General features: G+C 45.5%; 9 protein-coding genes across 9 annotated transcripts; 3 read left to right on the top strand and 6 right to left on the bottom strand.

Moving 5' to 3' along the window:
* Positions 1 to 10,394: 10,394 nt before the first annotated feature.
* On the bottom strand, positions 10,395 to 11,806 carry BT62DRAFT_951367 (WD40 repeat-like protein). Its single transcript, XM_043188182.1, has 4 exons — positions 11,572 to 11,806; positions 11,414 to 11,525; positions 10,793 to 11,364; positions 10,395 to 10,741 (listed from the first exon to the last, which is right to left on the bottom strand). Exons 1-4 carry the CDS (start codon positions 11,751 to 11,753, stop codon positions 10,606 to 10,608), a joined length of 1,002 nt encoding a protein of 333 aa, XP_043038530.1. The 5' UTR covers positions 11,754 to 11,806; the 3' UTR covers positions 10,395 to 10,605.
* A 19-nt stretch (positions 11,807 to 11,825) lies between these two features.
* Positions 11,826 to 12,908, bottom strand: BT62DRAFT_933444 (Pantoate-beta-alanine ligase). Its single transcript, XM_043186563.1, has 3 exons — positions 12,735 to 12,908; positions 12,353 to 12,690; positions 11,826 to 12,309 (listed from the first exon to the last, which is right to left on the bottom strand). Exons 1-3 carry the CDS (start codon positions 12,859 to 12,861, stop codon positions 11,842 to 11,844), a joined length of 933 nt encoding a protein of 310 aa, XP_043038529.1. The 5' UTR covers positions 12,862 to 12,908; the 3' UTR covers positions 11,826 to 11,841.
* BT62DRAFT_933443 (ribosomal protein S5 domain 2-like protein) lies at positions 12,572 to 13,924 on the top strand. Its single transcript, XM_043186562.1, has 3 exons — positions 12,572 to 12,659; positions 12,709 to 13,709; positions 13,761 to 13,924. The coding sequence occupies exons 2-3, from the start codon at positions 12,927 to 12,929 to the stop codon at positions 13,869 to 13,871; spliced, it is 894 nt and encodes a 297-aa protein (XP_043038528.1). The 5' UTR covers positions 12,572 to 12,659; positions 12,709 to 12,926; the 3' UTR covers positions 13,872 to 13,924.
* Positions 13,816 to 14,411, bottom strand: BT62DRAFT_933442 (uncharacterized protein). The gene is made up of 4 exons (XM_043186561.1): positions 14,345 to 14,411; positions 14,248 to 14,282; positions 14,166 to 14,186; positions 13,816 to 14,098 (listed from the first exon to the last, which is right to left on the bottom strand). Exons 1-4 carry the CDS (start codon positions 14,390 to 14,392, stop codon positions 13,894 to 13,896), a joined length of 309 nt encoding a protein of 102 aa, XP_043038527.1. The 5' UTR covers positions 14,393 to 14,411; the 3' UTR covers positions 13,816 to 13,893.
* Positions 14,132 to 16,081, top strand: BT62DRAFT_205981 (DHS-like NAD/FAD-binding domain-containing protein). The gene is made up of 8 exons (XM_043180043.1): positions 14,132 to 14,620; positions 14,675 to 14,728; positions 14,791 to 14,914; positions 14,976 to 15,065; positions 15,119 to 15,259; positions 15,309 to 15,457; positions 15,510 to 15,722; positions 15,783 to 16,081. Exons 1-8 carry the CDS (start codon positions 14,391 to 14,393, stop codon positions 15,880 to 15,882), a joined length of 1,101 nt encoding a protein of 366 aa, XP_043038526.1. The 5' UTR covers positions 14,132 to 14,390; the 3' UTR covers positions 15,883 to 16,081.
* BT62DRAFT_995015 (uncharacterized protein) lies at positions 15,886 to 17,561 on the bottom strand. Its single transcript, XM_043190501.1, has 2 exons — positions 16,310 to 17,561; positions 15,886 to 16,262 (listed from the first exon to the last, which is right to left on the bottom strand). Exon 1 carries the CDS (start codon positions 17,554 to 17,556, stop codon positions 16,333 to 16,335), a length of 1,224 nt encoding a protein of 407 aa, XP_043038525.1. The 5' UTR covers positions 17,557 to 17,561; the 3' UTR covers positions 15,886 to 16,262; positions 16,310 to 16,332.
* A 1,404-nt stretch (positions 17,562 to 18,965) lies between these two features.
* BT62DRAFT_933437 (FMN-dependent alpha-hydroxy acid dehydrogenase) lies at positions 18,966 to 21,005 on the bottom strand. The gene is made up of 8 exons (XM_043186560.1): positions 20,894 to 21,005; positions 20,358 to 20,827; positions 20,189 to 20,303; positions 20,005 to 20,134; positions 19,755 to 19,942; positions 19,663 to 19,698; positions 19,160 to 19,613; positions 18,966 to 19,105 (listed from the first exon to the last, which is right to left on the bottom strand). Exons 2-8 carry the CDS (start codon positions 20,557 to 20,559, stop codon positions 19,064 to 19,066), a joined length of 1,167 nt encoding a protein of 388 aa, XP_043038524.1. The 5' UTR covers positions 20,560 to 20,827; positions 20,894 to 21,005; the 3' UTR covers positions 18,966 to 19,063.
* Positions 20,744 to 21,453, bottom strand: BT62DRAFT_205889 (uncharacterized protein). The gene is made up of 5 exons (XM_043180042.1): positions 21,387 to 21,453; positions 21,206 to 21,331; positions 21,091 to 21,157; positions 20,894 to 21,025; positions 20,744 to 20,827 (listed from the first exon to the last, which is right to left on the bottom strand). Exons 1-4 carry the CDS (start codon positions 21,408 to 21,410, stop codon positions 20,943 to 20,945), a joined length of 300 nt encoding a protein of 99 aa, XP_043038523.1. The 5' UTR covers positions 21,411 to 21,453; the 3' UTR covers positions 20,744 to 20,827; positions 20,894 to 20,942.
* Positions 21,454 to 21,690: 237 nt separating this feature from the next.
* On the top strand, positions 21,691 to 23,765 carry BT62DRAFT_951353 (uncharacterized protein). The gene is made up of 4 exons (XM_043188181.1): positions 21,691 to 22,195; positions 22,243 to 22,649; positions 22,708 to 22,930; positions 22,982 to 23,765. Exons 1-4 carry the CDS (start codon positions 22,088 to 22,090, stop codon positions 23,699 to 23,701), a joined length of 1,458 nt encoding a protein of 485 aa, XP_043038522.1. The 5' UTR covers positions 21,691 to 22,087; the 3' UTR covers positions 23,702 to 23,765.
* Positions 23,766 to 23,783: the final 18 nt, after the last annotated feature.

Below are 23,783 nucleotides of genomic sequence, written 5' to 3'. Positions count from 1 at the left end.
TCATTCATAGAATACTGAATCTTTGGTGATAGAAAGTGCATTTTGACTATCAGAGAAGAGGATAGTTAGATTTGTTGGGTAAATAGAAGGGTTTGCGACAAATATGGAGAGCTCTGAGAGGAGTTTGTGAAGCCATATCATATTCTTCAAAGCTGGTGTGAGTCCAATGTATTCTGATTCATCAGTGGAGACAGTAACAATTGGTTGCTTTCTCGATATCTACATAACAGCACCTTGACTCATAAATAAGATAAATCCAGACATAAACTTTCATCCAGGCTGGTTGGCATATGCTGCATCATGATAGCCCTTAGAACTGATGCCAGAACCACTGATTACAAGCCGTTGATCATGCATACCCTTGAGATAACAGAGAACTCAGAATCCTGCTTTTAGATGAGTTGAATGTGGGTCTTTCATAAATTGTGATAATGCTGATATCAAATAGCTGATTTCAGGGTGGGATCCAACTGCAACATACATGAGAGACCCTAGCAGCTCATGATAGAGTGCTTTTTCATGTGGCATAATAGATTCTGTGGATATGAAGGGTGAATCTGGGTTTAGATTAAGGTTCACTTCCATTGGTGTTGCAAATGGTGCTATGTCCTGAACTCTGAATCGTTTTGTGATCTGGTTAATGTAGGCTGGCTGTCCAATGCTGATGGTGCACCTTTCTCAGTTCCAAGTGATATGCATCCCCAAGAGCCAATATATGAGTCCGAGATCAATTAGCTCGAAATGTGAGCCTATTTCTCATTTGAATCGATCTGATTCATTTTAGGAGTCTGCAATGATAATGAAATTATCTGTAGCAACAGTGACAATGGTATATTTGGTCTCTGATTTGATCTAATAGAAAATGGCCTCATCTGCATTACTAACAGTAAATCCTAGAGAGATCATCATTGCCTTCAGGGTCTGATACCAGCCATGTCCTGCTTGTTTTGTGCCATACAGACATTTGTGCAGCTTGGCATAAATGTTCTGACCTTTGAGGTGTTTCAGGATTGTGAAGAATTCTTCATATCTGTTTGAGAACTTGATATAGATTTTCTCAGTGATGTTGGCATGTAGGTACACATTTTTGATATCAGCTTGGTCTATAATTGCATTTCAAGAGGCAGCCATAGAGAGTAGGATGCAGAGAGTAGGAAGACAGACAACCAGAGTATAGGTGTCAAAGTAGTCAACACCTTGGATCTAAGAGAATCCTTGAGCTACAAAATGAGACTTAGCCTTTTTGGGCTTATCAGTTTTATTTCATTTGACCCAGTAGACAAACCTTGTACCCACAATGTTTGCATCTGTAAAAACATCTTCTCTTTTCATCACCTCTCATGCTTTCTTCTTCTCGCACTGCCTTATCTCTGCAAGCATTGATTTGTGCCATTCCTCTTCATCAGGACCACTCAGTGCCTTCTTCATGGTTACTGGTTCGACATCCATCATCATGGCATAGTCGACTGATGAGTAGCTGTCTGGTTCATCATCATCATCTGATTCTGACTTGTCTTCAAGTGCTGTTACTGCAATTCCAGCTGTAGTGGGGTGTTTGCACAAGTCTGAGGATGCAAGTTGATCAGGTTTCGGGGCTGTAGATTACTTAGAGCAGCTGAGTTGAGGGATAGGATCAGATTCTATATCTGTGAGAGGAGATTTGGGATGCTCTGAATGAGTTTCTGTGAGTGGTTCATCTGGCAGGTTTTCAAAGAGTTTAAAAGCAGTTGATAACTTTGGGACAATAGAGTTGGTATCTTCATCCTCCCTCTCGACTACAAATGGTTCCAGAGTCAGATCATTCTTATTGAAGTATACATCACATTCAATGCTGACTTTTTGCTTTTTGGGCCAGTAAACTCTCCAGCCTTTGGCTTCAGTATCAATACCCATGAAGCAAGTTTTGATAGCATGCTCTCTAAGCTTTTCTGGTGCCTTTACTTGGATCCAGCATTAGCATCCCCATAGGCAAAGACCTGAGATGTTAGACTTCCTGCCAGTTGTTATCTCAAATGGGATTTTCCCTAATGGTATTGCTTTTGTTGAGATGCGGTTGTAGATCCATTTGGCATGCTGGTGAGCTTCAGCCTAGAGGTATTTTGGTAACCCTGAACTGATTAAAAAAGCTTTAGTCATATCTATCAGATAGCCATTTGAATGTTCAGCAATCTCATTTGACTGTGAGGAATCATGTATATTAAGGTGCCGAACAGTCTCCTTCGATTTGAGATACTGATCAAACTCTTTACTAGTGAATTCTCTCTCTCAATACATACCAAGGATCTTGATGACCTCTATGCTTCGCTGAACCTTGATCCATATCTTGTAATATTTATATGATCTAAAAGTATCCAATTTCTTTGATAAGTATTTGGATTTTGATTTGTGAGTGTATAGGTCATGGAATGTGCAAGCATAGTGGGCTCCTCCTAGTGATGCTACAGACATCAAGCCCATGAGGTCTCCGACAACCTTGTCACCGCTATTATTGATATATTCATATTGGCTTTGTTTTGGAAATGGCTTGCACTTTGCTTTGGCCTTTACACAGGTCTCACAAAATTCTGGTTTGGAGTTGAGATCAAGCTCGATTCCTTTGATATAGCCATCGACATACATGCAGCAAAGAGCAGTGTGACTTTGGTGAGCACAAATATTATGTAGCTTGGTGATGTTCATCTTGAGCTTACCTGCCACCATAGCGACATTTGGTTTGGCTGCCATAGTTTGCTGTGCATTTGGGGTTGAGATTATATATAAGCCACCAGCTTCAGAGATTTTTGTAATGATCTTAGCATCTGGCTATGGTGTGCAGATATACATAATGTAGTTGGAAGGTTCAATATGGATGGAAAATCCAGTGTGACTGACTTATGAAAGTGATATAAGGGTGTAGGCTATTTTCAGTGCATGATATGCATTTTGAAAACTCATGATGGTGGGTTTCTGTCCCTTTCCTATAGGAAGTGGTAGTCGAAGATTCTCTTTTCCTATCGCATAGAAAACTTGGCCATTTGCAGCTTTGATAGGCTTTGGTTTGATTTTGATATAGTTTTTGAACCTCTGATATTCAGGTGAGTATGTTTTTGATGCTCCACAATCTGCCAATACCATAATGTTCTCTCCTTTTGCTGCATAGGCATCACCTTCAGCTCTATAGTCAGATATGCATATCAATGCCACATTCTTATGATCATTGTCATCAGCTATAACAGTGATAATATGTTCATCATTATTTTCATTAATAGCTGCAGATGCTGACTCTTTTGCCTTTTCCTTCTTCTTAGTCTTATTCTTTTTCGAAGCTGAGCCTTATCCTGTCTTTTCACCACCTTCACACCAACAATCTGCAATGAGATGGCCAGTTTTACCACATGCTGGATTTGTGCATTTGAGATGAGATTGATCAGGTCTTTTCTTCGACTTCTCTCCAGAGTTCTGGCCCTTTTCTTTGCTCTGTCATTGAGCAGACATTGCTATGTTTTCAGCAGTGGCCTTCGATGCAATCTTCTCATTCCATTCTTCATGCAGAGCTGCAACTAGGATGTCTGATGTCAGGGTCTTTCCAGTGAACTTGCTGGCAGCAGAGAGGGTGTGATGGATATGATCATAGAAAGGTGGAAGTGATTTTTAGATCATTGAAGTGTACTAATTGTCTTCAATCTTTAGATCCATCCCTTCGATTTGTTCATAGAGGACTTTCATTTTGGCAAGATGTTCATGCATATTGCCTTCATCAGGGCATGCTATATTTCCAAGCCAAGTAAGAAGATGCTCTCATACAAGATCACCCTTGTCAGTCATGACAGCAATGAGCTTCCTCCAGACAAGGACAGCTGTTGTCTTGCCTTTGATCTCATTGAAGGTACAGTCAGAAATGGCTTCATAAATGATATTATGCATCTTTGCCTCTTTCTGCTTATATTCCTCCAGCTTGTCTAGGTCATCATCTGAGAGTGGATGTGAAAATACAATATCAGAGGATCAGTAGAAGTTTCCCTTATGCTCAACAGGATGCAGGGGTATGTGAGCTGTTTCTTGGAGGTGTCAGCCAAGGCCCTTGTCCAGAAACTTGATAATAAGCTTCTCTGAAAATGCTACCCAGTTTGATCCATCATCTGCAAGCTTTGTTGTGCTGACTAGCTTTATTTCAGTTGTTGTAGACATGCTGGTAGTGGTGCCCATAACCTGTTGGAGTTAACAAGGTAGGAGTGCAGACATGGTGAATAAGGAAAAAGTTCCAGAAGAGAATAGACACTATAATAAAATGTCATAACATTAATCTCAGCATTATGGTTGAAAGCTGAGATGTGCAGAACAGTGTGACATACTGAAAAAGGAAGGAATATCAAATAGGTAAGTGAACATGTGCATATCATACTATTTCTACATCTAACAATTGTGTCAGATTAGCTAGTCATGCTCTAGAAAGACTTCCTTAGTCTCTAGGTCAGTGACAGCCAGATCAATTACACTTTAAGTGATACATCAGAGTTCACTAATGTGATTATAGATTGATGTGCTTCAAAGTCTTGGTAATCAGCTTGAGAGTAGAATAGTGTGAAAGTAAACTTTAGCTCAAAGCTGAGATCTTACCAGTGATGGTCATCCTACTTATATACAATTGTCTGGTGCTACTATAAATACTACTACTAATTGTATCCTTTATAGCTATTATGCTCATTATCCTTGAGTGTTGTTACTGTCTACAATAGTGTCATTGTGCATCATTGGGCAATGCTGTTGCATCAAAAGACAAAGACCAACTGGGCTTATTATGCTGACTAATCCAATCTCATAGTCTTAAGCACTAGTGTAGATGCTCTGACTAAGCATAAATAGGAGTTAATACAAGGATAAAGATAAAAATCATAATACACCTAAGAAGCATCAAAGGAGTCTCTGGCATAGTCTCTAATTCCATGCTTAGAAAGGGTAGTAGAAGAGTCAAGAGATGGCTCAGTATCAAAGAAGATGGCTCAGCATTAAAGAAGTCATCAGAGAGATCCTTGTTCTTATAGTCTGAGACCAGAGAAAGGTTCATCAGCTATATCCATGGGTTTCTGAACTCAGTGTGCTGAGTATTACTGTTTCTGCTATCTGATTGGTGGAATCCTGAGAAGTATCAGTGTCCTTCTTCCTCTGTATGAACTCACAGACTTGAGCTACTAGATTAGGCTTTGAGTATGAGTCTGAATGCAGGCTGGAAGGAGGTTCAGGCAGAAACTAGAATGTCATAGAAGAGGAGATCTGATGTGATATTTCATAAAATTTATTGTATTTGTTTGAAGGCATAATAGTGTCAAACTACCCAAGCAGTTACTGATTGTCATCCTTGACAAAGTTGGATGATAGCTAGAAGACCTAAAAGCATTTCAATGAAAAAAGCTAAAAGCCTAAAGAAGTCATCTGTAAGATCAGAGGTTAATGTGTTCAATAGTGGCATTCAGTTTTCTTTATGTGTATTGTGCATAAGAAAAGAGAAGCTAGAAGCTTCAAGCTAATTGTTAAGCTCAAGTTGCATGTGATCTAAACATGTGATAAACTGACACTGTATCTGGTTCATACAGTTACATCAGAGTTCACTATGTGTGTCTGTTGATCTAATGCTTCAAGGTCAAAGACAGTTGGCTCAAGATGAAGTGGTGAAGAATAAACTTTAGCTTGAAGTTGGGGATATACAGTGAGAGCTATTCTACTTATATACCATTCATTTTTGAGATAAATATATACCTACTAATTGTGCATTTTTAAGCTATGGTGCTTGTTGTTCTTGAGCATTATGAGTATCTACAAATGAGTATTGTCTATCATTGAGGGGTATCATCATATCAGAGGACAATGACTGTCTTGGCTTATTATAGTGACTAAGCCTATTCTATAGTCTTAAGCATCTGTCCTAAGTGCTCTGACTAAGCATAAATAGGAGTTAATCAAGAAAGAAAATGAAAAAATCATAACATCTATTCTGTCTGTCAGATTCTGCTATAAAGAATATTCCTTATTTCTCTAATAGAACTCTGTTTCATCAATTTAAATTCTTAGGCTTTGACTCAAGAGTAATGTTGCCAATAGCTTTATTGATGCCCACACACTCTATTGACCTTCATGTGTGCACTTAAGTCCAATCAATTGACATGTTTCTAACAATATAGTGGACTCTGATGTGACTGTACAAAATTGATACAGTATCAGTTTATCATATGTTTAAGTCACATACAACTTGGATCTAACAAAGAAGTTCAGCTGTGATATGCTAAGTTCTCTTTTCACATGGACATCTAGAGTGAACTACAAATTTCTATTCTTACCCAGGTCTTTCACTCTTCTATGACTTCTTTAGATGGAAAATGATTTTTATCTGCTTCACTTTCTGCTGCAAAAAGGTCAACAGTTCTATGTGAAAACTGGAATCTGGGTTTCTGCCAAGATCCATGTACTAATCACCATAGGCATAGTATCTGTAGCAAATGTAGCTCAGGACACTGAGCTAGAGACACTGCTGAATGTGCCAACCTCTCTCAATCAAAAAGGAGACTGAGATTTAAAAGAGGTAACAGCAAAGATAGTAGTAGCAGCAGCAGCAGGGCTTAAATCTTTAAAGCCTCAAAAACACAAATGCAAGGTCTAGAATATTGGCCCATACTTTAAGTGTGGCTATATCTGGTCAAATACTTCTACATCATCTATATCTACATCTCTCACTGCTTAATCTACTAAGTTGGCTGATCCTCTATTCTCTCCTCCTTCATATCTACTCAATGATCTATTCTTGCAGGCTATGCTATATGCTTTAAAGGATTTTATTGTAGTTGACACACTATTTAATGTCAATCACTTGGAGAATATCCTTCAGTTTTATCTAAATGAACCCTTTATCTCCTCAGTCATTTGTGGTCTTCAGAACAGATTCTAGCCTCTTGACCTTGGTGAATGAGAAGACTCTCTCTATAACAAGACTGAGAATTATGCCACAGATCCTTGAGATATCAACAAAATACAAGCATTTCATGATTGCAAAGTCACAGCTGATCATTGGTTACCATCTCTACTGGATGAGTTTACACTCCTACCAGGTATAAAAGTATCATCTATATTCATGGCCTGACAGAATGGAAAACCCTGTATCATAATAGATCATACTTTCTCTAGTTTAAATGCAGAAATCCTGGCTAGTGAGGCAAAGGTCAAATATGATAATATGCATTTATTTAATAAGACTTTTTGCAATGCTAAAATACAACATCCTAATGCTGATTTCACCCTGTATAAAAGCAATGTTGCCAAGGCTTTTTTGAATTTACCAGCATATTCTCTATAGCAAATTCATCAAGTGGTCCTTGTTGACAACTGATATCACATCATTAGGCAACTCATCTTTGGAAGCTGAGCTTCACTCAGAATTTGATGCTTGATCTCAGCCTTGTTATGCTGGATTGAGATCTATTATCTCAACATCACTGACCTCTATATTTATATGGATGACTTCTTCAGCTGGGATTTCACCAATCACCAAGTTTTCTATTGAGGTCAGTGGCAATCAGCATAGCAAGTACAACTTTTGATATTTTAGGAATATATCTCCTGTCCTTTTGATGATCTAAAACAGATGCATAGTCAGACTCTCAAAATTATCAGTTTCTGGATCAATGCCAACCAGAGAAGTATCTTCCTTACACAGCAGTCTATTATCAATGCTGAATCCAAGATCAACTCATTTCTTTCAACATCCAGAAGAGCATCTATTCTATAGAAATGGCAGCATTTAGGTGGCTATCTGAACTGGATACTGAATTTTCTACTATGAGGCTATCCTGCTCTTACTTCTTTGTATAGAAAGATGGCTGGAAAGACTCACTCTTTCACAAAGATCTTTATTAATGCTGCTGTTAAAGAGGATCTCTCCTGGTTTTCATCTATCCTGCCAGATTCTATAGGTGTTCATTTTGTCAACTCAGCTCTCTGGACTGGCTCAGAAGCTGACATGATATTCTGAACAAATGCCAGCTTAAAAAACACATTATCATTCATTTTTGCAGAAAATAGTTTTATATATCAGCTCTATTCACCTTCATCTAAAAATATGGTCAACATCTTTTTTGAACTTGTTGCTATTCTTTCAGCCATCCATTATGCAGTATCTCTACTCAAACCCCCTTGTCACCTTTTACTTTTCACCAATAGCCTCAATTCTGTCACTGCATTTGATTCTCTATTGGTATCAGAATCTCTTCACAATGAACCCTTACTTGGAGCAGCAAGCCTGATACTCAGATCAGAAATTGATGTTCATGTTTGACATATTAATGGAAAAGATAATATTTGGGCAGATATGCTTTCTCAACTTCTTTTGAATAAATATCATCATAAATTTCCTGCTGACTACTTCCACACTTTTACTCCACCAAGAGACCTACTGTCAGTATGATGGAGACAATCCTTCTAACTGTGCTGAGCAAGCATGTCTCTCACATTGCTTGTCCAGCTTTCTCTCTTTCTCTTCTTGATAAACATGTTCTTTTTCTCCAAGCTCATGTGATTAAGCTTGGAGCAGCAAAGAGTTACAGAACAGAAGCACATGACTACATATGATTTTGCATTAGTCATGTATTGTCTCTCAAACCAACACCACTTACTCTCAACAGGTACATCATCTATGCATTCCAGTTTATCTCATCTGGCCCAAAATACTTAACTGGAGTCTATCACTTTCTAAAAGATCTCTATCCTGACTTTGATGCCAGTCAAAAACACTCTATAGTATAAGCTACTATCTATGGCTCAAGGAAGATGAGAGGTGATCCCACATCTCAAAAACTACCCCTTTAATTATTCCATTTGATCACCTTTTGTCTTCTTGCTAACATCTTAGATTCTTACAATGACCTTCTATTCATCATCATCCTTGCTTGCTTCTTTTATGGCTGCCACTGGTCAGATAAGCCCATTTGGAAAAATGACAAATAACTTCAGGACTTTCATAAAATAATCAAACTTTCTTTCTTTATCCTCCAAAAGAACAATATACAATATCATCTTCTTTACAACAAATCTGACCCTATCTACCATAGTACCAACATTCTACTCACATGACAGGAGCTCACAGACTCAGTTACACTCCTATCACAATATATAAAACATCAAGATCTTTTTCATGGCTTATATGCTCCACTCTTCATTCATAAAAATGGTGATATCCTATCATGAAATTGGTTCAACAAGTTTTTTGCAATTCTAGGCAGAGACTTTGGTGGTCACTCCACTAGAGCTAGAGAAGCTACATTTTATACATCACTTGGACTCTCAGAATCCATCATACAAGCTCTTGGACATTGGTCTTCTAAAACATGGACCACTTGCATTCAGGAACACCCTGTCCTATGAGCACAGCTGCAATTAGCATATTTATTCACTCATCATCCCCTCCTCTAACCATCTTTCCTGCAACCTGTTCATTCTTCTTGAACCACCACCACTCTCACCTCTCACCAATCAAAAGCACATAATAGCCATTCACATATTGCAATTGATTTGAGGGCAGTCTCTAAGGCCCTCATTATAGCCAGTTATATCCCACTCCTCAATCAAGCAGCAGAGGAGTCAGAATTTGTCAGGATGTGTCAGGCTCTTGTAAGCATCAGTATGTCACAAATAGGGGCTAAAGGTCACAATTAGGGGTAAAAATCATGACATGAACACTGAAGAAGAGGATGCTATCCAAGCAGAGCTGAATGAGCTTGACAACCAAATCAATCAAGTCAACAAACAACTTTCCCAAGCTGATGTGTCTATCATCTGATTAATTGCTCCTCCATCTTATCCCATATGCACTGAATCAACTGCAAAACAGCAGATTGATGACAGAGTGCAGGGCACCTTGTTGGATGTCTACCTCAATGTCAATGATGCAGATCCTGTTGCATCTTTAGAGGTCAACCCACCCTCATCCTCACTGTGCTGTCAGACTCAAAAGGACTGATTGACACTTTTGGACTTCTATGACAATGTTTATTTCCTATACACCTCTGGCTCTCTAAAATGAATATAATAATTATGCCAATCTCATTCATGCTACAGGACCTGTGATGCCAGATTCACTCTTTCTTTATTTCATTCCTGATGCTGTCTCTGTTGTGTATACTACTTGTTTAAAATCTTGCATTGGTTAGCATGTATGATATCTCAAATGTTCACCCATGGATGCTAATCTGTTTACTATGTCTATCCATCTTATTCCCTAGTACATGAGCTGCTATTGCAGGCCCAGTCTGCCCCTCCTCCATGTTGTCTATCTACATGCTCAATGCAAATGGAATGAATCATGCTCTCAAGATTGTTCACATAAATAATGCGATTATCTATCGAAATCCATCAATTTTCATCATCTCAGAACTGAAATCATCATCAGCAGTGGTCGCTTTGGCGCGTCCGAATTATGAAATAGCCCCTATGCACGAAATGATGGCTGGCTAGATTACAGCTGGTAACTACAACATTTTCGAGGAGCGTTCGCAAGCTACCACTGGAACTTGGAAGTGGGGAGTCCTCCCAGGAGTGCGTAACGATATTCAAGATGTATAATGACTCTTTATGTGATGAATTGCCCTACACACGGAAAACATTAAGCCTGCTATCCCAGGCACAAGTAGCGAGAAGGCCCTGATCATACAAGGACCATCCACAGCCAACAACAAACTCGGTATGCGGGTCGTGTATATACACGAGCCTACCCTTGTTCCAACTAGTCGCAGTCAGAAGGACTCGCACCAAAATTGGGGAGGGGGGGACTCACACTCTACATGTCATATCATAACTCGCACTGGCTAAGACGTCGGGACTATGCGGGCTCCACTGGACCTTGCGCACGGCATACTCATGACCAGGGAGGTGCGCCTCGCACACCCCGCCCACGCCCCCGTCGCCGCCCATCTTGACCATCCGGCAGTCCCACACCTTGACGGCCTTGTCGACCCCTCCCGTGGCCAAGATGAAGGGACGGTACTTGTTCCAGTCGAGCGAGAGGACCTCGCTGCCCGAGACGGGCACGGTGAGGGCGGCGGCAGAGAGCGGGGTAGAGAAGGTGTTGGAGCTAGGGGCGTAGGCGGGGGAGCGGAGGTCGAATATCTTGAGTGTGCCGTCGGTGGAGCAGGTTGCGAGGATGGAGGGCTGGTGCGGGGAGAAGAGGGCCTGGTAGACGCATGCGTGGTGTGCCTGGAGGGTCGAGAGGGAGCGGGGCCGGTCCGGGATCCAGAGTTTGACGGAGCCGTCCCATGAAGAGGAGGCAAAGGTGTCTTTGTTGATGTTGGACCAGTCGAGGGAGAACACTTCGCGGGTGTGTTCTTGCCATGATGCGATGGCAAAATTCTGGGAAAAGCTTTAGGGGGGGAGACGATTGTTAAAAGGGAAAACATACGTTGAGCATAATGTCCCAGAGTCGTATCGAGCCGTCGCCTGACGCTGTGACGACCTGGTTCTCGTGTACCTCGGACCACGCTACGTCATACAGCCCGTCCTGCGTCTCAAAGCTGGTATCGTCAGTAACGAAACGCATATCTCCAGGATATTGCTTACAATTTGTCTACATGTAAATCTGGGGCGTTGGATACGATATGAAGGCGGCCGTTTCCGACCAAGCCAAAATTTGCAGAAGAGGCGAGTGCGATGCGGTTCTTGTGAAAGGGCGACCATGCAAGAGAGTAGTGGGCATATCCGGGTGTTTGGAGGACGGCTGGCGGGAGTTTGGGCCCAAGCATGGCGGGGAGGAGCGGCTGGCAAGAATATCAATGTGGTGGCGGAAGGAAGAGCATGATTTGTCCGGCTATTAAGCACGTAACCGGGAATCTAACCCCAGATTGTATTCGCGTTTCCTAGGATAATATTATCTATCAACCGCGTCGTATTCACCCACGCTGCACCACTCAGAATCACTGCGTCCCCCCTTGCCCTCGATTCATCTTCCAGCGCCTCAAACGTTTCCGGATCGTTCATCTCTATGTAATCAAGTCGGACGCCCGCCGTGTCTTGTATCACTTTCACAGCCTTGGCAACACTCTGCGCCTTGGTCAACCCCTCGTTCCACGCCGCCTCTCCCGCCTGAAGAGCCTCGTATAGCTTTGGAGCTACCAGTCGGGCTTCAGCCGATAAATAAGTGTTACGCGAGGATAGCGCGAGGCCATCAGTATTGTCCCGGCGCGTCGGTACAATGTGTAGATTCTCTGGCACAGGATGGGAGAGGAGGAGATCCCGGCACATCCGCCGCAGAAGGAGGGCTTGCTGGATATCCTTTTGCCCAAAGTACGTTTGAGTTGGCTGTGGAGAGTTAGAGTAGTTTAGAGCAGAATGTAGGTAATACCTCTATGACATTGAACAGTTTTGTCACGACCGTCGATACTCCACGAAAGAAGGTTGGTCTGCTCTTTCCCTCCATCTCGTAGCTGAATCCTTTCACCTCGACAAACGTCCCTTTTTGAGCGGCGGGGTCCTGCGTGATCCCAGATGGGTACATCTCCTTTACTGTGGGCGCAAAGACGGCAGACACCGTCCGGTCTTGGAAGCTCTGTGCTGACAAGAGCTTTAGATCATTCTCTAGCGTCTTGGGGTACGTCTTCAGGTCCTCGTGGGGCGCGAATTGGGCAGGATTCACAAAGATGGAGAGTACAGTAAGGTCGTTTTCTCGTAATGACCGTCGAACTGCATTGAATTAGCTAGGCAATAACGAGTGGATTACAACGCACCCAAGCTGAGATGCCCGTCATGAAGAGCGCCCATTGTCGCGACGTACCCGACGGTTTTACGGGCATCGCGCGCAGCCTGGCGCCACTGTCTGTAGGAAGCGACAGTGGTGAACGTGGACTGAGTCATATTTCGCAAATTACGAAGCATACGTCGTGCGATGGGGAGGCGATCTACCCGATTAGGACTCTGCCATGTCCATATCAAAAGCCGAAAAATCATACATCCAAACCGGCCTCCTCTCCGCGCCTCCACGACGACAAGACGGCCGCTCCCTCCTCGACTTTCGCTCCATCGCACTCGAAACCGGCGTCGTCCCTCTCGCAAACGGCAGCGCCCGCCTCCTCATCGCTGACGGCACCGAGATCCTCGCCGCCACCAAGCTCCAAGTCCAAGATGGCCCTCTCCCCCAACTGACATGCACCGTCACCTGCTCGCCGGCCGCCTACCCGCACCTCTCCCCGGCCGCCCTCGACGACGTCCAAGCAGATCTCACCGCCCTCCTCAACGGCACCCTCTCCCGCCACCGTCCCGACAACCTCACCATCCTGCCTGGGAAAAAAGCATGGGCCCTCCATCTCGATATCATCGTCCTAGCAGATGCAGGCAACGTCTGCGATGCGCTCTTCATGGCCGCTCGTGCCGCTCTGTGGGATACCAGGGTTCCGAGGACGCGCGGGGTCGAGTACAAGGCGCGTAAAGACAGCGGCTTCGACATGCAGACTGCCCCCCCGGATTTCGAGCTGGCCGATTACTGGGACGACGGCGAGGTCCTCGGAGGGAGAGACACCTGGCCAGTCTCTATCACCCTCAACATCGAATCATCTGTGCACTACCTCGACGCTATCCTCCAGGAAGAAGCTTCAACACCCCTCCGCCTGCTCCTCATGTACTCTTTCCCCGGCCCTATCCTCCAGGGAATGCGCACAATTGGCTCTGGCGACCTTAGTCTCCCCCAGATAAAAGCTTTACTGGCGGTAGGGTTCTCAATGATTTCCCGACATGTAATAATATATATGTTTTTTCAGGACGGCGAAAAATACGCACTCGAGCTCATGCAGGCGTTGAATGCAAAACTCTCAGAGGAGGATGTTAGGCGGAATCAAAAGGCCCGGGATCGGTTCGAGCAGCGTTACTAGCATTTACTTTTCGTGTCTTAGTTTATTCACCATACAACAACTTGCGACCCCACTCCTGCACTCGCTTATCAGCAGTCCTAACCCAGTGGTACGCCGCATCCACTTCCCCGTTCCATTTCTCGTGTACGAAAGACGAAAACGGCCTAGCCGCGATTCGCGAGGCCGCAGACGGCGGTGCGATGACGATGCTGGGCGTCTCGACGAGGCGCACGCAGAGTTGGTGGAGGCTTGCAGTCCCGGCATCAGCATTCCTTCCAGCCAAGCTAAATGGAAAAAAAAACAAAAAACACGCACTCTTTTCGATGCTGTTCCGTCCTATGCATGTATGAACAGTCAGCACAAGCTTCCCAACAAACAAAGAAAGGTTGGCTCTCACCTCGATTGTATCAAATTGGAGAACCCATAGTAAACCTATAATAAATACGCATCAGAAAACCCGACTTTGAACCATCCAGAAAAGACACAGAGCCTACCCCACCAGCGACCAGAGCGCCGGAAACGGGTCCCACGAGAAACGACATGAGTGTTGGGGACGAGCGATCTGCACAGCCACGTATGCGTATATCCATCCCGACCATCCCGACCCATTCAACTTCGACCCCCACACCCCCGGCAGAGGCCATCCAGCGCGTCGTCGAGTTCCTCGCTCCAGGAACGGTGGCCCTCATCACCGGTGCTGGCGTCAGCGTCGATTCTGGTATACGCGCTTATAGAGGGCATGATGGCCGGTACATGAATCCTAATTACCAGTGCGTTATAAACGACTCGCATTGGGGGGCCCTTTTGCCTAGATGTCTTTTTAGGCCTATACTTTATCACGAGCTGGTGGATGAGACCGAGAGAGGGTTCACTTTTAGGTATGGCCCGGCGGTGCGTTCGAGGGATGATAGCATTATTTAACATAGATCATCACTGGCAGGCAGCGATACTGGTTGAGGTCCTATCTAGGATACCAGCCCGTCGTGAGCGCCCTTCCCAACACGACCCATTACGCTCTCGCCGCGCTCCAGCACGCTTCCGTCGTCCCTCGTATAATCACTCAGGTGAGCCAAAACCCGTGCCTCTCAATTCATTCATTTGCTCGTTACCGGTACCCCTCAACAGAACGTCGATGGCTTGCATCACAAAGCCCTCTCCCTATCCCACCTAATCAACCCCCAAGAAGCTATCCTCGAGCTCCACGGGACTTTACACGTCAGGATCCTTTCTCCCCTTTGCTTGAGTTTCCCTTTCCGACGCCCCAGTAGCGCGTACGCTGTAAACATGGCCATCCAGTCGACCGCTCGACCTTCCAGCAGATGCTTTCTCTCGCTAACCCCCAATGGAAAGCGTTTTTAGACGACGTCGAACGGACAGGCAATAAACCGCGGACGAACCCAGATGGTGATGTGCGATGTCTCCTTTTTTTTGTGCTCGCTCCCGAACCAGCACGCTTAGGTCGACGCTGAAAGCCTCGGAGCCTCCTACACCTCCTTCACCCTCCCAGACTGCCCCACGTGCCTCCTGCAAAACCGGCGAAACTCAACACACAAACCCGAGGTTGTCTTTTTCGGAGAATCCATATCACAGGAGGTCAAAGACCGATCGTACGTGCCCGTGTGTTTTTTCTTTTTTCCATGCTCTACTACTACTAATTAGGTTCCTCGACGTCGAGCGCTCGGACAGGCTGATGATCATAGGCACGACCCTAGCTACCTACTCCGCATTCCGCCTGCTCAAGCACGCTGTGGAGCTCCGCAAACCGGTTCTGGTGGTTAATGTCGGCCCTACGAGGGCCGATGGCGTTCCGGGGGTGGAGAAGGTTGATGTGGCCAGTGGGGTAGTTATGCCGGATGTGGTGAGGGCGTTGTTGTACGTGGAATGGAATCTTTTGTTTTGTTTTGTTTTGGCTGCTAAATAACGTTCATACAGAGGCAGCCGTGTACAGGACGATAAAGTCATTCTGGAGATGCTGCAGAGCGGGGTGGTTAACCCCCCACCTGCGGACGACGATGACCGCACTGAGGGATAGATTAACGTTATAGATGTTGAAGAGACATACTAGAGCTTCTGTTTTTTTTTATAATACTTCTACTCGTTATTCTTTGGCGTCCGGCCAAAGCTGACGTCTTTCGCAGATGTTACGCACCTTCCTCGTAACAGGGCTTTCTATCCGAGAATGCTACCACCATCATCCCCAGCAGTCCATCCACCCCTGCCTCCCTTCTAATTCGATTCCTGCTTCACTAAATCGCGTCTGACTGGTATCGCGGTAGAATTATTGAAAAATTCGACCACAGGGTCATTCCCCTAAACTCTGCTGCATCAAGGATATTGTCAACTCTATGTAGGGGTAAATTGAATTCTTTCCAATGAGATAGAGGGACTTGTAAGCCTTCTATCGACTGTCTACTGCACAAAATCAGTATACTTTAAAGGCAGTAGGAAATATCACCCACGAAATCAAATAGATGCGGTCAAGCTAAACTGTCCTGCACCTCCTTAAACCTATGCTGTCATCGTCCGCTTTATCACTGGGTCGTATAACAACCTGGAATTTCGCACTATTTCGCTGCAACTCGATCACCAGCTTACCCACATCCCTGAGGAAGAACACCACAGTCACCAGGGCCGTGATCAGCGCCAAAGTCTGCCCATAAGACCACTGAGCCTCCGCCTCCGCATCATCCAAAATCGGCCTGTTCATCCTAATCATCTTCTCCGTAGCGAAGAGGTAGAAGACGACGGGAAGATTGATCGGTAGCAACCATAACGAGCCTGCTACTGCCGCTCCCCACCTCACTTTTGAGAAATCGAGCATGGCGCTGAACTTGGTTTCGAGGGATTCGAGTTTGTTTTCTATCCATTTCTGGATGTCGTGGATGCCGGAGAGATATAGGACCAGAAGGACGGGTGCGAAAAGGACGATACAGATGAATGCGAGCGTGTACAGGACAACCCATACGGCTCCGAAGATGAGGGCTGTCATCGCCATTGGGACCAAGAAAGCGATGGGAGGGCATGCTGAGACGGAGTAGTATATCAGGAAGAAAATCCGCAAGACTTGGTTATCCGAAAGCACTGGCGTGAATATCCAATAATGCGAGACTGGGTTGCACGGTCCGTCATTGCTGGATGCCGAGTCGGACGCGTAGCGTAGGAACGCGCTGGTGTTACCCCAGAACCATAACCCAAACGCGCCCATCATGCATGAGTGAACCGCGAACAGGACGTAGTTGCGTAGTGCTATCCTGAGCATCAGTCTGAGGAAGACTAAGCCCGAGGCTCCGGGATCGTCGGCGGTCAGCCGGCAGAGGAATAACAGGTAGGCCGTGTAGCTGTTGATCTGGGCCAAGTTCAGGACGACGAGCGCATGGTAGGGGCTAAGGCCGCTGGACGACCTTGCTTGGATCATCGCACCGATGAGTACAGATATACTCGTGATGAAAAGGGCACTCTCCACGGATTTTATGGCTTCTGTGAGAGTGGGGGGGACTTGGAAAGCCCGCTCCTCGATTATCGACATTGACTCGTCTCGTTTTTCACCGACCCAAAGAGTGGAGGAGAAGTGCACCGTGCGGTAAACGACGCTTGAAAAGCTCATGAACAAGGCGAGGCATGCTTGGAGGTAGGTTGCAGCTCGGACGCCGATCCCTGCAACGTCGGAATTGCTTGGGATGCGGCATATTTGCAATGCGTTGGACATCCAAGCTGAGAGAGTGGGGATAAGTTGAAAAGGTAAGATATAATGGCGAGCAGCTCACACAATGGAGTAATGAAACGCCTTCGAAACGCATCCTTACGCGCCCTTGATGGCGCCCAGACAACCGAAAGATGGATATCAAAACTTAGAAAGCGTGGGAAAGTGATTTCTGTTCGGCCCGGCATTCCCGCAGATCGTGAACATGTTGACCTACGCGGTCTCATTAACCGCAATACGACGCCTTGACAAGCGCGTCAGCCATAATGGATGAAAGCGCGAACGTCTGCTTCCAAGGAATTGTGGGCGAAAAAGATCAACAAGTTCCTATGCTGGACAGGAGGTTGCGACATAGCACCGGCAGGAATAATGGGCGGCCATAGCAGAGGACGAGTATACAACAACAGTGGAGAAAAGAGTTAGTAGCAGGAAGCATCGCATCCCCCTCTATAGCTTGCTGGCTAATGAAAATGCAGTCGCTCGTCCGCTTATGGAAGGCATCCAGGGTTGCAAACCTCATTTACCATTAGTAGGATCGAGACGATGCAGTAGGTATTTCCACATGGTCTTTGTATAACTCATGGTATACACGTACTTTTCACATACACCCCTGGCATTTCTGACTAGAACAAGGTGCGTTGGTCATCAAGTACAAGGCCATGTATGCTTAAACAGGGATTCAGCCTTTGGGACAAGCCCCAGCATTCCGCCGGCGTTCACTGTACATGTGTGGATGCTGTCTACCCACCTACCGCCCGCGGACGCTATTGATATCGAACATAAGATGACCATCCCGATAGATTGCTCCTCCCTTCTACCCAGTCCAAAGAAGTTTCACCAATCAACCCACAGAGCCGCCTGGAGACACAGAAAGAGACATACCGTTAGCAAGCGACAAAATGCCACCCCGAATGATTCGGGACCTGTCCCGTATCGTCGTTAGCTGAGTTTCCTGCCCACCGAAGCAGATCTATCAAGCCTTTTCCACATGGCCTTCCCACCGACTTACCTCAATCGATCTGGGACCTGGGTGGATGGTTCTGATCACAAATCTTTAGCCAAGCGATCCCTTCATGATCAGATTTGCCGGGTGATCTTTGCCTGGGGTAATCTAATAATTCCTTGGGCCGCCGGTAAATGCGGGCTTCGAATTCTCAGCCGTGGTTGACCATCCATCAGAACCCAGAACAAGCTGGGGGTTGGGAATTCAGATGCAGGTGAAGATGCTTGTTCGTTTGAGATCATGGCACAATAATTCATTCTTGAATGTCAACACGTATGCCAACTGTTTTCGGACGAGCACATGCGTTGTATTTGAAAATCGTTACTTGCTGTGATGATTCCGGGACTTCATCTAATATATAGATGGAGAATCTGTCGTGAGATGTCGACATATTTCCATTCTCCTTGTGGTATCTCGTAACAAAATTGAAGAACCATTTTAACCAATAAGCAACAAAGGGAATGTCCATTTAACGAGAGTATAAAAAATAGATGTAAAAATAGATAATATTTAATTACCAAAGTACACCGACTCGACCAGCTTTGTGTTAATCTTCGAACGAGAAAGTCAGGAAAATGGGTCAAAGTGTGATGTTCTGGAACTTACATAGCTCGAGTTGATGTTAGCCACCTTGCTTTCCCCCATTAACTGCATCGTCGTCTCAAACTCTGTTTGGAGCATCTCGATCATCCTTGACACGCCTTCCTCTCCCCAGATGTTCGCAAAGATAGGGCTTCGGCCTAGTCCTACAGCCCTTGCACCAAGCGCCAGAAGCGTGATCACATGGTTTCCTCTCCTCACTCCTCCATCTGCGTATACCTCCATCCGCTCAAACACCTCTGGAGCATTCCGACGGATATCAAGGAGAATTTCCACCGCAGTGGGCGCACCATCAAGGGTACGTCCACCGTGGTTCGACACATAGATTGCAGGGAAGCCGAGGTCAAGGCAAGTTTGCGCGTCAGCGGCTGTTTTGATACCCTTGGGAACGATAGGAAGAGATGTTAAATTACGTATCTCAGCAAGGGAGGCCAAGTCGAAGGTTGCTGAATGCCCAGACCTATATCGAGAATTCAGAAATGATACTATGTAAATGGTGAAAAACATACTCAGAGCTTTCACCGGTGTATCGCAATGAACGTGTCCTTCATTTTCGTGTTCTAGTTCAGTCCATTGTCTATTCTGATTCATAATGACTCACCTAATGCCGTCAATTCCGGTGTTATCAACAGTCAAAAAGATGGCCTTGTAACCTGCAGCTTCGATGCGCTGCAATTCATCTACAAGTCGGGACCGATTCGACCAAATGTATTCCTGGTGAAACATGACCTGGTCGTCCAACGCGACATTTGCGATCTCCTCTAGGGACTTCGTGGAGGAGATACTAGGCTATACCATGGTGCTCATTTAAGTTCATCAGCACTCCGGATGATAGATATAGGTTCACTAACGACGTATAAAATCCCTGCCTTTCCTGCAGCAGTTGCTAGTGACAGCTCGGCAGAATTATTTGCATGTCCTGCATTGGCAGCCGGGGCGATAAAAAAAGGCAAGGAAAAATTGTAACCTAGAATAGATGTTCTAGGGAACATTCAGCAGGTAGACCTACCGCCACAGCATGTATGCCAGACATACGAAACGTCAATATTCGAAACATCCCGAAAGCTATAGCCATTGAGGCGGACGTTTTTCCAAATGTTCAGGTTCGCCTGGTATGTAATCTCATCGAGCGCTGCAGTCCTATAAGACGCTACCGAAAGCAATGTCAGCGAATTATACGTGCATTCGAGATGAAGGAAGTCACCATAATAGCGTTTCGCGATGACATTCTTAGCAGCGATTTGCATATCATTCAGACTCCACATGTCATCGAGAGGAGGAAGCTCTCCATCCACCCAGTCTGTGGTATCGAGGCCTGTGTCAGGCAGACCCTCCATGTCGATGTCGACCGCGAAGGAAAAAAGAAAAAGGAGCGAAAACCAAAGGTAAAAGAGTGTAGAGATCATGGTTGAAAGAATGAACGACGCGTAGCTTGGGTTGACAGATAAATTCAAATCCTTTAAGAGCTTTTCAGATGGATTGCCTTGCGACGGACCTGGGCATCCAAACCTGAGGTAGACAAGACGCGTGAAAGGAAGGTTCGGTCGATCAGCAAATGTGCCGGGTATCGCCAGTTAAAAGATGGGCCTTTCTGGATGCCAAGGAAGAGGATAGCGTCCTGAATCTTAGATCCTGGAAGCGATGGACACGGTAACACATTTGTAAGTATACACACTAGAGAGAAAATGTCATTACGTTAAAAGAGTAAGAATACACACAAGATATGATATGATACTGCACAGCAACACTGACAACAAAAGATCCGTGATCCGTCTAAAACTTTGCGGGCTTACTTGCTCGACATGACATAGCCTGTAGTATCCAGGATCTGCTTCCCGCAAATTGAGCAAAGACCTTTCTTATATGCACACCCTGAAATGCGAATAGTAAAGGCCAAGAAGGGACAAATTTGAAAGACAACTGGAATGGTAACGTACCATGACAGTACTTTGCTTTATTCTGGGTGACTGTCGACTTGCAGTCCTTACATTTCCCTTGATACGGCTGTGTATATTGTCAGAGCACGTATCAACAGCAAAATCTAGACTTTACCTGAAAACGATTCTTGGAGCTGCCTGGCCGTGCGAGAAGCTTGTTCTCCCCAACTTTGCGTGAGCCATCCTTGATGCTGCTGGAGCTTGATGTAAATGGATCAGGCGCCGCAACCTTGGAAAGTTTCTGCGAAGAACAATAAGAGATCTGATGCAGGGAATGCGGCGTGACAATACTGTACCTTTTCACATTTCTTGCATACCATCGTGGTTTGAAGGACGAAGGAGATTGGGCCGCTAGAGCTTAGCAAGCTTCGTGACAGATGTCACGATTACACAGCCACAAATACATTGCATCCGGAAGCCGGGCCGGCTCTCAGGTCGATTCGCAAGGCGTCCTTCCACTGTTTCACAAACAATATGAAAATGAGCACAACGATTCTTCATTAATCTTTACGGAGTTCGTATCTGGCTATTATTCTTCTTCTCAGCGCTCGAAGAAAAAGAATATATCGCATCAAACGCATACCCGACTTCCGCGTTCGCGTTTTAGGCAGGTCGCGCCCCAGCTAAGGGATCTTATTGTCTCGCGAGCCCCCGAAAACTGGTCCTACCCCCACGCAACCTTTACCTTTCGTCGTCCAGCGGCACGCGTTGTTGTTGACATGGCACCCTGCTCTAATCCTGGATCGTTTGGGTCAGCGAACTCACAAAAAGCTCTTTATTCCCTACGATGACCAGCCTATCGACCAACAAATCTCAGGAGTCGAGTACGCCGACTTTCACTGTTTCATACCACGAAGACAATGCCGGGAAATGGGCAACCGCTTTTCTTTTCTTTTTCTATCTTTTTATCTGGTTCAGACGATGACAACGAGGACGAGTATAAAATCGATATGCTTCTCTCTGGAGTGCTCCAGTACTGGTACTTTCTCTGCGAGAAATGCATCCTCATCGTCTCACTGCTGTGCGCTTCTACAAAGTTTCTGATGATGTCCTCATCAGTATTTTGGAGCATCTTGACCCACCGTCTCTTTGGCGTGCCTGCAAGGTCAGCATGCACCCTAAGCCTCGAGCCTCTGCTTACACTCTTGACAGGCGTTCCGTCGTATCTACAACATCGTTATGGAATTTCAAGTTCTTCGCTACCGCTTTGAGTTGGCTGTCATGGGAATGAAAGACGGCGCGGTGTCCTATGCTCGCGCACCTCCCATCGTTCGAGCTCAACTCCTTCTGACCTACAAGAAAGACTGGCCAAAGCTCCAATGGACCCACGAATCTCAGTTAGAAATCCCCATGCCAGTCATCGCAGGTGTCTCCGACAAATTCATCTTTCAAATACATAACCACGGCGTTTTCAACACCTTGGACCTATCAGAGCTTCCTTCCTGCAGGACGAATCGGCCTCCGTCCCAAACGCGTCATCTCAAGTACACTTTGTCACAGATTGAGGGCTTGGCTGTCGACGGGTCTCAAGGTCTCATCGTTACAAGCCACGTTTTCACGTACGTTTGAGTATTCAATTCGTCTAAAGATCATTTCTTTTTAACTACGCTTCTATAGTCACAATGGAAAAGTCTGCGTTTCACTATCCTTTAAGGATATCGGAACCAACAAGAAGCACCGTCACGCGATTACTCCATCTTTCGATGTCTCGACCGCAATCGCTACGCGAGTCATCGGTGTTAACACCTTGATTTGTGGTTCAAAAGTCACAGTTGGTTTGAATTTCCACGGAGGGAAGACCCTTCGCCTACTGATGAATTGGCGTACAATGGAAGCGACGGTGCGTAATCTAGATATATGGTGTCATGATATTGGCTGATCGCACTAACAGTGGCTGGAGGATCTGGATATCTATTTCGTAGACGAAAACCACCTTCTCGGTATCTGCCAAGATCGAAAGACAGGTTCTTACGTTCTGAACTCTTACGGAATCTATGACGTGGGGAAGATGTCCATTGTGAATCAATATGAACTTCCCGAAGCCTGGAAAGGTTGTTCATATTTCGCGTTTTCGACTAACACTTCTTCGAGGACCGACAATGAACCGTCTTCCAATGCACTTTTCTACGCTGCCCCTGAAGTTCGTATGCTTGCAATCACCGCAAAGATCCGCCCCGGACATACCGCGTGCGAATGGCTCTTCGTCCGAGAGTCGTTCGTCAAATATCCGGCGAGGAAGGGGTTCCTGCCCTGGTCGTATTGGAGTGCTTTCTGCATGGTGAAGGATTTGCGAAAGTATGGACCTTATATCCGGGGACCCTTGATTGTCGGATCTAGGGCGTTCTTCACCGAGGTGGATAATGTTAATGGGGGAAGGAGCCGACTTCATACTATTGATTTTTCCCCATTTCCGGACTCGTACAGCAAGTCTACACAATCCTGGACATGGATTGGCTGTCGAGCTTCATTCATTCCGGCGGAGACTTCGCGTTTAATCGCGTTTGAAGGGCTGATCCTTCAGCAGTTCAGCGTTACGGAAGACAATCTGATCTTTATCCTCGTGAGGTCTACCGTCTCGCACTTGACCGACGCTGATACCTTCATAGGATGATGGGCACACAGCTACGATGATCGCAAAGGTTATGACCTTTGGAGCACCGCCTATTCGTAGGGCTTGAAAAATATGATATTGT

The sequence above is a fragment of the Guyanagaster necrorhizus genome (genome assembly GCF_019112545.1).
Source record: "Guyanagaster necrorhizus MCA 3950 unplaced genomic scaffold BT62scaffold_16, whole genome shotgun sequence".
NCBI lineage: Eukaryota > Fungi > Basidiomycota > Agaricomycetes > Agaricales > Physalacriaceae > Guyanagaster > Guyanagaster necrorhizus.
The sequence above is the reverse complement of the archived record's forward strand: the minus strand, read 5'-3'. Positions and strand labels throughout refer to the sequence as shown.

Bases quoted from the DNA above. Each gene is read 5' to 3' on its own strand.
- BT62DRAFT_951367 (XM_043188182.1), bottom strand. From the start codon at position 11,753: ATGCTTGGGCCCAAACTCCCGCCAGCCGTCCTCCAAACACCCGGATAT. The intron at 11,365-11,413 runs GTATGTTTTCCC...AGCTTTTCCCAG, and splicing joins TCTGGGACATTATGCTCAAC to AATTTTGCCATCGCATCATG. The intron at 10,742-10,792 runs GTGAGTCCCCCC...GACTGCGACTAG, and splicing joins TATGATATGACATGTAGAGT to TTGGAACAAGGGTAGGCTCG.
- BT62DRAFT_933444 (XM_043186563.1), bottom strand. From the start codon at position 12,861: ATGACTCAGTCCACGTTCACCACTGTCGCTTCCTACAGACAGTGGCGC. The intron at 12,691-12,734 runs GTGCGTTGTAAT...AATTCAATGCAG, and splicing joins TGACGGGCATCTCAGCTTGG to TTCGACGGTCATTACGAGAA. The intron at 12,310-12,352 runs GTATTACCTACA...AACTCTCCACAG, and splicing joins AACTGTTCAATGTCATAGAG to CCAACTCAAACGTACTTTGG.
- BT62DRAFT_933443 (XM_043186562.1), top strand. From the start codon at position 12,927: ATGTCCATATCAAAAGCCGAAAAATCATACATCCAAACCGGCCTCCTC. The intron at 13,710-13,760 runs GTAGGGTTCTCA...ATGTTTTTTCAG, and splicing joins AGATAAAAGCTTTACTGGCG to GACGGCGAAAAATACGCACT.
- BT62DRAFT_205981 (XM_043180043.1), top strand. From the start codon at position 14,391: ATGAGTGTTGGGGACGAGCGATCTGCACAGCCACGTATGCGTATATCC. The intron at 14,621-14,674 runs GTGCGTTATAAA...ATGTCTTTTTAG, and splicing joins TACATGAATCCTAATTACCA to GCCTATACTTTATCACGAGC. The intron at 15,066-15,118 runs GTCAGGATCCTT...ACGCCCCAGTAG, and splicing joins AGCTCCACGGGACTTTACAC to CGCGTACGCTGTAAACATGG.
- BT62DRAFT_933442 (XM_043186561.1), bottom strand. From the start codon at position 14,392: ATGTCGTTTCTCGTGGGACCCGTTTCCGGCGCTCTGGTCGCTGGTGGG. The intron at 14,187-14,247 runs GTGAGAGCCAAC...ATACATGCATAG, and splicing joins TCCAATTTGATACAATCGAG to GACGGAACAGCATCGAAAAG. The intron at 14,099-14,165 runs GTGCGTGTTTTT...CGGGACTGCAAG, and splicing joins ACGGAACAGCATCGAAAAGA to CCTCCACCAACTCTGCGTGC.
- BT62DRAFT_995015 (XM_043190501.1), bottom strand. From the start codon at position 17,556: ATGTCCAACGCATTGCAAATATGCCGCATCCCAAGCAATTCCGACGTT.
- BT62DRAFT_933437 (XM_043186560.1), bottom strand. From the start codon at position 20,559: ATGATCTCTACACTCTTTTACCTTTGGTTTTCGCTCCTTTTTCTTTTT. The intron at 20,304-20,357 runs GTGACTTCCTTC...TGCTTTCGGTAG, and splicing joins CATCGCGAAACGCTATTATG to CGTCTTATAGGACTGCAGCG. The intron at 19,943-20,004 runs GTTAGTGAACCT...ACCATGGTATAG, and splicing joins AGGCAGGGATTTTATACGTC to CCTAGTATCTCCTCCACGAA.
- BT62DRAFT_205889 (XM_043180042.1), bottom strand. From the start codon at position 21,410: ATGGTATGCAAGAAATGTGAAAAG. The intron at 21,332-21,386 runs GTACAGTATTGT...TGTTCTTCGCAG, and splicing joins TATGCAAGAAATGTGAAAAG to AAACTTTCCAAGGTTGCGGC. The intron at 21,158-21,205 runs GTAAAGTCTAGA...CAATATACACAG, and splicing joins GCTCCAAGAATCGTTTTCAG to CCGTATCAAGGGAAATGTAA.
- BT62DRAFT_951353 (XM_043188181.1), top strand. From the start codon at position 22,088: ATGCATCCTCATCGTCTCACTGCTGTGCGCTTCTACAAAGTTTCTGAT. The intron at 22,196-22,242 runs GTCAGCATGCAC...CACTCTTGACAG, and splicing joins CTCTTTGGCGTGCCTGCAAG to GCGTTCCGTCGTATCTACAA. The intron at 22,931-22,981 runs GTGCGTAATCTA...TCGCACTAACAG, and splicing joins GGCGTACAATGGAAGCGACG to TGGCTGGAGGATCTGGATAT.